The sequence below is a fragment of the Pterocles gutturalis genome, unplaced genomic scaffold (assembly GCF_000699245.1).
Source record: "Pterocles gutturalis isolate BGI_N339 unplaced genomic scaffold, ASM69924v1 scaffold47710, whole genome shotgun sequence".
Lineage (NCBI taxonomy): Eukaryota > Metazoa > Chordata > Aves > Pterocliformes > Pteroclidae > Pterocles > Pterocles gutturalis.
Window position 1 is genome coordinate 465 of NW_010142565.1, and position 9,900 is coordinate 10,364.

Consider the following 9,900-nt stretch of genomic DNA (forward strand, 5'->3'; position numbering starts at 1 on the left):
CAGACCAAAGTATCAGAAAGAAAAAGAAGTATTTGAAAACCTCCTTGGACACATCTGAGGTCCACGTGTTCACTCTCCTGACTCCTCACCTTCCCCAAATGGCATCTCCACAAGGACACAGGCGTGTCCCGGCAGGAGCCAGGCGTGTCCCAGGGGCTGCGGATCAGCTCCAAAAAAGCGGTCGGCGAGGCGGGGCTCCTCCTGCCGCACCATCCGTCCTTGCAGGCCAATTGACAGATGTGTGCAGGGCGTTAGGAAAGGAGCGATGCTGGTTTTCAGCAGCTGGGGACCCCCTCATTAGCAGGGTTGTAAGGCAATATTCACATTTGCCTTCTCATCCTGTATTTTTGTTTCTAGCCCGGCCTCCCACCTTCCCAAAGGGAAAATCCCGTTAACACCAAGCCACATGGAAGCGGTCTGGTTTTACAACACGCAGAAAGCCGTTCACAGGAGAGGGGGAGGCACAGTCATGAGTTCATACATGCTCAGAAACCCAGGGTCTCATAAATTAAGCAGCCACCCATCCCAGCAAGGGGAATTCTGCACAGAACAAGCACAGGTGCTTTTTTCTTGCCACAGAACAGGTGCAGTTTCAGATATAAAAACTCCTGTCCACCTTCTTGTGGAAAAAGACATGTCAAGCAAATATCAAACTGAAACGGGGGGTGGGGGGGGCAGTGCTGCACAACTTTACTCACTTTTTGGTGATTCATTTGTATTCTGGCAGATCTGAGGACAGGACGGTCGCACTTATGAGCCTTTTTTCTCCCATGCTCAACTACTCCACGTAGTCACCTCTGGGTCAAAATTTTCCATTCTTGCTTTTGCGCCAAAGATATGTTTTGCCTCAAATACATCTTTTCCAAATCTGTCCCAGACAGTTGTCAGGCATTAGCTCCCCCGGATACAAGCCTGTATAGAAGACAGCAACAAGAATAACTTGGTTGTGGTGAGACATTCATTTAATTTATTAGCCACACCTCAGGGGAAATTCTCGCTTTATACTAGTTGGCCCCTAAAATACAGCAATTTCTGCCCATCAGGCTTTGTAATCTAGCTGCTTAATCCTACCGTTTTTTTTCTGTGAAGTCCATCCAGACAAGTCTGCAGCCAATTTCTGCGTGGTTAAAATTCCAGATAACTTTTACAAACATGACTTACAGAAACCCAGGACTTCCGTATGTCCCTGACCCTGATGGTTTCCATCCAACTGCCCTCAGCAACGTAATGCTCTCTCTTTTTTTTTTTTTTAATACATCTGCCCTTCCAAAATTCAGAGCCTTAACAACAGACCAACTTCCACTTGGACTCTCAGTGATTTAAATGGAACCGACATGTTGTCTCTCAATCCAAGGTTAATTTCCAAGAGCAGAAAAGAAATATCACCTAGAGACATCAGAACCTCCTTCAGGACTTGCTGAAGAAGCTGGAGATGACCTCCAGTGTGAGTTACTTTACCCAGCTAGCAGGGGCTGCTCAAGCTGAACCCCACCAGTTTGCTGCGAGCATTAGTGGAATCACTGCTACCAGCACAATAATAAGAGACTGCTGCCGGTCTGGTTTAATCTGTCATTTTCTCTGCTTCTGAGTGAGAAACAAGGAGAAAAGAAAGCTGTAGGACAGACTGCTAATGGATGGTGTGTTATCTGGAGGTACCCCATGCCCTGGTACAGCTGCCCTTCTCTCCACGCCTCATCCAGCACAGGAGGGGGGCACACAGACACACCGATTTTGCCTCACCTTATCCAGGCACCTGCTCAGCTCCCTACCTGGCAAATCCTAATTCAGCATGTCCAGGGCCAACTGGAGGCACGGCACGAGTGCAAAGAGACTGAAGCTACAAGGCTGGTTCCTATTTCTTTGAGTTCTCAGTTATTCCTCCACTGGCTCTTTAATGCCTGCTTGCCCAGATAATTTTCTGGTTATTTAACATATCAAACAGTAAGAAGGGGATAGTCGATAAACATAACAGTCCATAAAACAATTCCTCCTCTGAAGAGCCTGCAGTCTTGACAGAAAACCTCAGAGACATGCAGGTGGCTGAACAGGACTGAAAATAGCTCTCATGCCACCATATAGAGACCAAAGGGACTGTATGCAGACGTGTAGATTTAGCAACCGAAATTCAAATATGCTGAGCACCAGTAGTCAGGGAAAACCACTGAAATAGGCAGAATCACACAGAACATCATTCTGCAGAGCCTCTCCCTTTGAGTTTTAAAATACTGATGGATGCCTGTGCTTAGATTTTTACTAGTGACATTTTTATCTATGCAGTTTAGCAGAATAGGGCAGAACAAGCCTCTTTTACGTGTGCTTTATTCTGCTGCCTGCATCCCAACTTCTTGTATATTTCTAAAAAAAAAATATTCTGATTTTGTTACAAAAAAGGTGACTGAAAGAAATAGCACATTGGATAGACACCCCTACCACCCCATGGTTAGCCAGGTTTATGTTTAACCTTCTGCAGAGGTCGGGGAACAGGGAACATCTTGCTGCTGTTTCAGAAGAGAGGTCCGCAGAAAACTCTGTTGGCAACATTTTTCTGTGGAGGGGGAAAGGAAACTAAAATTTTGCTCTCCTAAAGACGGAGCCCTAGTTGAGAGAACAAGGTTTGTGCAGAAGAGTTATGGCATAGCCTGATGCCCCGCTTGGAGCTGCGCTTGCACCCATCATCCCCCAGCACCTTCCTGGGGAAACCTTGCCTGTCAGCGCTGCTGATGCAACACGAAAGCTCTTTGCATCATGCAGCTGCCAGATGAGGTGTTTGTGCTAGGAGGAAAAGCTCAGGACTCTGATGCCGGGGTCTTTGAATGGCTGTAGGGTTAGGGACCCTGCCAGCAAGGTCTGAAGAATGGGAAGACAGGAGCTGGGATGCCTGGCAGTGTTGCCTAAGAACTTCAGCCTCCTAAGAGCCTAGCAAGAGCAACCGGCCCTGGGGAGCCCAAGGTGGCACAGACTGTGTAAAAAGCCTGTGCTGGTCACGGGGCCACTGTTCTGCGTAGGAAACAGCTGGAGACGTGGAGATTCGCCGTGTGCTGCTAAAGATAATTGAGAAAAACATGCATTGCAGATTGCAGAAATTCAGGTAACTAATGCAATAGCCCTGGCTAAGAATGGGCCTGCCAGCATCATACTTTGCTCTGCCTCCAATAAAATTACAGGAAAGGAAATTTTATCCCCTGATGTAGGTGCTTGGAGGCCTCTGCTAAAGAGTGCTATTCAAGACTAGGTTTCCCTTAAAAAGTGGCCTTTTTCTGTGCAAGACACACATACGCTCTACAGAGACCGCTCTGGTCATTGCAGGTTACAGTGCAATGTTTCTTCTTCAGAGTTATGCAGGTGATCCCACCTTTGGGACAGAAAGACCACCCAGGTCCTCTCCAGTATTCCCCTGCACTTGACCAGTACTGCAGGGAATTTGCCGGGACCCAAGTCAGAGCCTTTTGTATAGCACAAATCCCACGGAGTCCCTTTTCCATTCATAAGGAAAGAAACTCCTTGATGCAGTGGGCAGAGCTAGAGGAAGAGTTCAGCTTCCCCACGGACCTGCTGTTGCTTTATCTTTTACCCCTCCCCTCTCTCATCTTGTCTGCTTTGACTGCAAGCTCTTTGGGGGCAGGTCAAGTCCTTAATATAAGTTTGTACAGAATCTGGTGCAAACAGAATTCTGATCTTGAAGCCTCCAGTGTTTTTATAATATGGGTCAAGCTACCCCTCAATTGATCTTTAAGTCTGATTTCTCAAAACTTGGAGCCAGAGCTGAGACCCCTTGGCTACCTGGACGCTTTCCTACCTTACACTCCTCACCCCCGGGTGGGAGAGAGCCACTGGCTCAAGCGGTAAGTCAGTCTTGAAGGACCAGGGTGGTTTTGTACTCCCTTGCACACAGCAGCTTTGCTGTTTGTTGGTGATGAACAGAATAAAAATGCACAGTAACAGTGCAACCCCCTGCCCCCCATCACTTCTGAAAGCCACGGGTCTCTGTGCATTAATCATGCCTGGTTTCAGTCCCCAGCCACATTTTCCACAGTGTCAGTGCTAGCCAGCTGGGCTGTTTATTTCAGGAAACAAATAGCTCTATCATTTGCACACCCCCTTATAGGCAGACACAGGCTCTCCTCCCGCGTTCTTCAAAAGAAGAGAAGACAAGATGAAGAGCTCTTTGTTGCTGTGGGTGGCCTTGGCAGTCTACTTGGGGTTCATCCTTGTGGCAGGTAGGTGAAACATGAAGACCATGGGAAACTGTGCTTAAGATATCGGTGATGGGTTCTGTGTAATCAGCCATTAATGATTTTAACAGTCAAAAACTGAACCTCAGAGCCTGCTCAAAAAGTCATGCTAGTCATGCTTCAGTGGTAGACACCTCAGTGTCTTTCTGCACCACAGAGCTGAACAGTTTTCATTCCTGCCTTGAGGCTAAAAAAGTGGTGACTAGCTGCAAATTGAAGATTTTATGATTAGCCATTTTTGATCGGGTTTCTGAAGCAACAAACCGCAAACATGCAATGCTTGCTTTTCTGCAGCCCTAAGAAGCTTGCAAGACTCTTGCCCACTAGATTTAAAGGCTTCTAAAATCTTCCTGGTGATTCTGTCATGCTGCAACAGCCAAGTTATCTCTGTTTAAACTGTAGTTTATCATGTAACTCCACTGAATTTCTTGCAAACTCTTGATTGATAGGGAGATCAGCCTGTAACCCAGCACACCCTTCAGTGCAGTTCACAGGTAGTAGATACTATATACTAATGCCAGATCTCTATGTTGTGATCTGAAGTCATCCTCATTCCCATTCTGGATCTGGGCTGCAGGATTAAATCCGTGCTCATGGTTAAACATCCCAACAGCACGGACAACAGCATCCCTGCATTTTCTGCAACTTCTGGGAAAGGGCATCTTATTGCCTACCCAGGCAGGTCCTGGAAAAGTACTGCTTCCCGTGGGAAGTGACCAGCTGTATAATCCACTAGCCGAAAAGGCAGAAAATGTAGAGAAATACTGTGTCAGATCAACAGAGCCCGGACTGGTTTTCCCCATTCATACGCATGGCTTAATATATATCTATATACATGAGCAGCTTAGAGCGGCAGTCAAATCGGAGTTACATGGAGCTACGGGAGAGCTGTTTGTACAACTTATGTTGAAATTAATGTGTCTTTTGTCTAACTGAACCTCTTCTTTAATCAAGTATCCATGTCCACCTGTGGCAGAGTTTGAACAGATATTTTTGAAATGCATTTTCTTCTTCACTATGTTGCAGCTGGATTTTGTTTGGCTTCATAGTGTATTACAGGACACCCCAATATTGGAATATGATAAATTTTGTCAAAATAATCTCTGCATGAGTGTTGAGGGGGGAAGGAACATGATATTGCAGCAAGTCACACACCAGAAAATCGCATCTGCAGACATTTAGAAGGGCATTAGCAACTTCAGTATTTAACCATCACCTTCTCCCCAAAGGGAGATACATGGAACCATTGCTGATAAAACAACATTCTTTGCAGCTTTGTAATTTTACTTTAAGAAATATGTAGAGCACCTGTAACTTTTATGGTTACTGAAGCCAAGAGTATTACACAAGGAATTAAATTAGGACAATATTTTTAGAGTACAGTCAAAAACCCCCAGCATATTCATAAAACAGTATGTTCATATAATTTTATAAGATTAATTAAAGCCTGCTCCCAAAAGTTTTGGGACAACTCCCAAAGCCAATAGGATCTAACTTGAATATTGGCTTTGGATTAAGGGCTTAGAAAGAATTGCACACGTTACATAAAATATGGTGACAGACACCAGAGGATGATCTATGTGAAGGAGAAGAAGCTAGAGACTTTCTCTAAGATAAAAGACCAAGACTCAAGGGGGCAGAGGCTAAAGAGGCTTCCAGCAAGCTTCTGCTTCAGAGGGAAATGTTCATGTTGAGTGATGAGCTGGCAGAGAGAAAGCACGCAGAGAAACCAAGATTGGAAGGAGAGGTATGAAGAGACATTTAACTCCAAATAACAGTCATCTCTGTGTGTCAGATATGATGATGTATTTCTGCCTTGGTGGGGCACGCTGCAATCAGAAGCATGCCTGCACTCACACTCTGAGAAGGTAATTCCGCTGCCAGTTGTCAGAGAAACAGTGTTTGTAACCAGCAGGTGAATTGCAGGGTCTCTCTGAGGCATTGTTTTACACAGTTTTGGTGTCTTTTCCAGTTGTAAGGCGTGTAAGGATCTCAGAAATAGCCCAGTGGCATGGAAGCAGATGAGACCAGCATATTGTAGGGGCAGGAAGGAAGATCTAAGGTGACTTTTATCAGAAACCTGGAATGCTATCTGCATTACATTGTCTGGACTAGATACTTAGGGGCTCTGCCAATCTATACTGCAGAAGACCTGTCCTTGTTTGGTCTTGCAGACAGCTTCATGTGACAGTGAAGCTGCCACCAACAGCAGCTAACAATCAGAACACTTAAGTGCAACACAGAGTCCGTGCGCTGCTCCTGGGTCCTCTCTTTGCTGCTGCTCCCACAGGCTTTGAGCACTCTCCCCTTCACTCTATAGCAACAGGGTCTGTTGTTCATAAAACCCAGCAGCTCTGGACATGGAAATTAAAAAAAAAAAACAACAGTCATGAGCTTATGCAATATGTGTGCCTGCTTCCTTACTGATCCATGCTTTGATGACTCAAAGAAATCCAGCTATTAGAACCAAAGCTTTTAAGTCAAAGTGACTCTGAAATCCTCCATAGACATGAACACCACAGACATTTTTAGCCTGTTGCTTCTTTCTCTCTATGGTTAAATCAAGGGACAAGCAGCAGGCAAGTCCCCAGAATTGTGAGGTCCATCTGAGCCCAATATAAACTATTCCCATCTCACACACAAAAATAAAGAGTTTTGGTGCTTCTAAGCAGGCTGTAAGTGCTGTAGGAAGAGTGATGCTGCCAAGTGATGACTGTGAACTTTATTTTAGCAGCATTTTAAATACAGGACATAAAAACAACCTCTTAAGCAGGGTATGACTCTGTGTGCATATAAAAGCAAGGCTGGCTTGTTATGGGAGGAGAGACCAGAGGCTGTTGGGGAAAAACCAACTAGCAAAGAACAAGCTATTTCCAGTTCATCTACTTGCTCAGTGAGGAAGTAGGCATCACATGCCACCAGGAACATTCAAAAAGCCTCTAGGTGACAGATGGGATCTTTTACCCAGTTTTGACTAGGTTTCATATTGAATAACATGCTAAAAGTGCAGGAGACATACCCAGCCTAGTTCTTCTCTGTTTGAGTAAGCTCCTCAGCTGCCAAACTCAACTTCTGTGTAATCAGGAGAACAGAAAATCAGGAGTGTAGTCTTCCCTGCTAACTGCAAGCATGCTAAGGTCCACTTGCCTTTCACTGACAGGTTGCCAAGCTGCCTTCTTGTGGGGTCCTGCAGTTTTGGCATCTGTTCCCTCAGGGACCTGAAAGACAACATAACCTTCAAGGAAAACTGACACATCTGCCACGTCGGCAAGGCCAGACACATCTGTTTGGAGGCCAGATCCACACTAGGGTTTTGACTGCTAGCATAATCCTGGAGCATGATAGAGGAATTGGGGAACCTCCCCAGTAAGGGTAAAAGCAGCACTTCAGCTGCCAGGTATAGCTTGAGGCTTGCAAGGGGTCTTTCTTCCCATTTCATGGGAAAGCCCTTCATGTTTGTCTCTCTCACCAGCAACAGCGTCCAAGTTCATCATTTCCTCCTTCCCAGTCCCATCACCTTCACATACAGCAGCATGCTGTAGACTGAGGAGGGCAGACAGCTGAGCTCATCTTTGCCAAGAAGCTCATTTGTACCTGCTGCAACCTGGACTTTAATCAATTGAGATGCCATAATGCTGCATTTCTGGCATTCTCATATCACTTGGTTTTCTGCTAGAGGAGGTTTCAAGGTTTTTCTGCTTCACCCTGGGATTGCATATCTTGTGTTTGCAGGTTTTCCACGGTACTCTGAGGACGAGGAGTATGTGCTGGTCAATAACAAGTGTCAATGTGTAACAGTGACCTCAAAGTTTGTCCCCTCAAAAGAAGATCCTAATGAAAAAATCCTGGAGAGAAACATACGCATCATGTAAGTAGCAGACAAGTATTACATGGAGATGATGTGTTATAGGAGTTCCCTTTTCTTTGCATTGTTTCTCATGTCCTAGCATTAATGAGATAATTTTTTTTTTCCCATGGGCTTTCTATAGTGTCCTGGAATAGTTTCTTTTGCTCCCATCTTAAGTTTTGTGTTTTTCTAGCTCACATGTGCTGCCTATCTGGTGTTGTCCCTTCAGATTTAGAAAGCATCTCAATTTTTAAAGAGGTCCAGTAGTAATTGTACAAAATGGGCCAGGCAAGTAGAGTGTAATGTTTCTACAGCTGATCTAATCTGAAACAAAATTGGTCTCATGACACTGGACTCATTTACAGATCTGATCTGTTAGCAGGATTGCTATTTTATAGCTGGGAAAACTAGTTCATGCCTAAACTATCAGAAAAGGTTAGTCCTATGAGGTAGAACTTGTTTTAGGAGCAGGATTTCATGCTATTTATTCACACAAACTTTACAGAAATGCAGGTGGGTGTCTCTTGGAAGCATGGACCAAGTTCTGGCTCAGAGCTGCAGGAGTTTTGGTAGAGTCCACAACAGGAGAAACACTCATTAAACATCTCTGTCTGTGTTCTGCAAGTCTCACAGGCCTCTGCCGACTCAGAATTTTAAAAAAGGAACTTATCAATCAGCACTGTCACCTTGAAAGCAGCACTTCCAGAAATCGCTGCAGTCCTCTTGGGGAGGGTTGTTGCCTCTGAGGGCACAGAAAGACCAAGATCTGCCATTCCTGGGCTTTGCTATGGAGAAGGGTTGGAAATAACCTGAAGAACAAGATGAGAGTTGAGAATTGGTCACAGCAGAGTAGTCCCCTGTTTAACAAGCAGTTTTCATGAGAGCGATTCTCTTCCCTCCTTTGCAGAGTTCCCCTGAAAGCCCGAGAGAACATTTCTGACCCCACATCCCCACTCAGAACCAAATTCGTCTACCGCCTGACTGAACTGTAAGTAATTTTATTTACTAAGTTAGTTTCTTAAGACTTAACAAGGTGAGGCAGGGTCACGGAAGAAAGTTTTCTCTGCAGAGCCTAGCTTTCATGTTCTGTTGCAAGCCAAGAAATTGTTATCCCCATGCTTAATTTACATGGAAAGGTCTCACATTTACAGGGCATGTTTCATTCTGACCCCTGTTCATCTTGGATGTCTTAAATATCAGCAAATTACATGTTTCCTGTTCAACCCTCCCTTTTAGGGGCCAATCTTGGCAATAGCAGTTTGACAACACTAAAATAACGTCTGGGAGTCCCTCTGTAAAACCTAGAAGGGCCCCAGTACCCACCTTGTAACATCTGCAGACGAGTGAAGGTTTGGGTTTCACCAGGGCATCTTTTAATCACAATTCTTAACACTCATTCTATTCCTCATCTTTTCCAGCTGCAAAAAACGCGATCCTGTGGAAGTTGAACTGGGTGGTGAGATATACCAGGCCCAGCAGAGCACCTCCTCCAATGAACCTGAAACCTGCTATACCTACAACAGGGACGAGTGCTACACCACAACCTTTCCGTTCCTCTACCGTGGGACAACAACGAACGTTCAAGCAGTTCTGACACCAGAATCCTGCTACACCGATTAGCTCAATCCACTGCTGTGCTTGTGCCTTGTTGCTCTCAGTGTTCCTATCAAAAATACATGTACTAGCACCTGAACAACAGTGTCCAAAATATCAGCTCCCAGAGTAATACCACCTTGCCTCTTCATCTTGTTTTCAACATCAAAAGAGTACCATCTCCCCAAAGCAGCAGCTAATTGTCAGAGATTCTGTTCTCACATTTCC

General features: G+C 45.1%; 1 protein-coding gene across 1 annotated transcript; it reads left to right on the forward strand.

Moving 5' to 3' along the window:
- The first annotated feature begins 1,432 nt into the window (after positions 1-1,432).
- Positions 1,433-9,699, forward strand: IGJ (immunoglobulin J polypeptide, linker protein for immunoglobulin alpha and mu polypeptides). The gene is made up of 5 exons (XM_010084405.1): positions 1,433-1,444; positions 4,106-4,217; positions 7,965-8,100; positions 8,987-9,067; positions 9,498-9,699. Exons 1-5 carry the CDS (start codon positions 1,433-1,435, stop codon positions 9,697-9,699), a joined length of 543 nt encoding a protein of 180 aa, XP_010082707.1.
- The last annotated feature ends 201 nt before the right edge of the window (positions 9,700-9,900 follow it).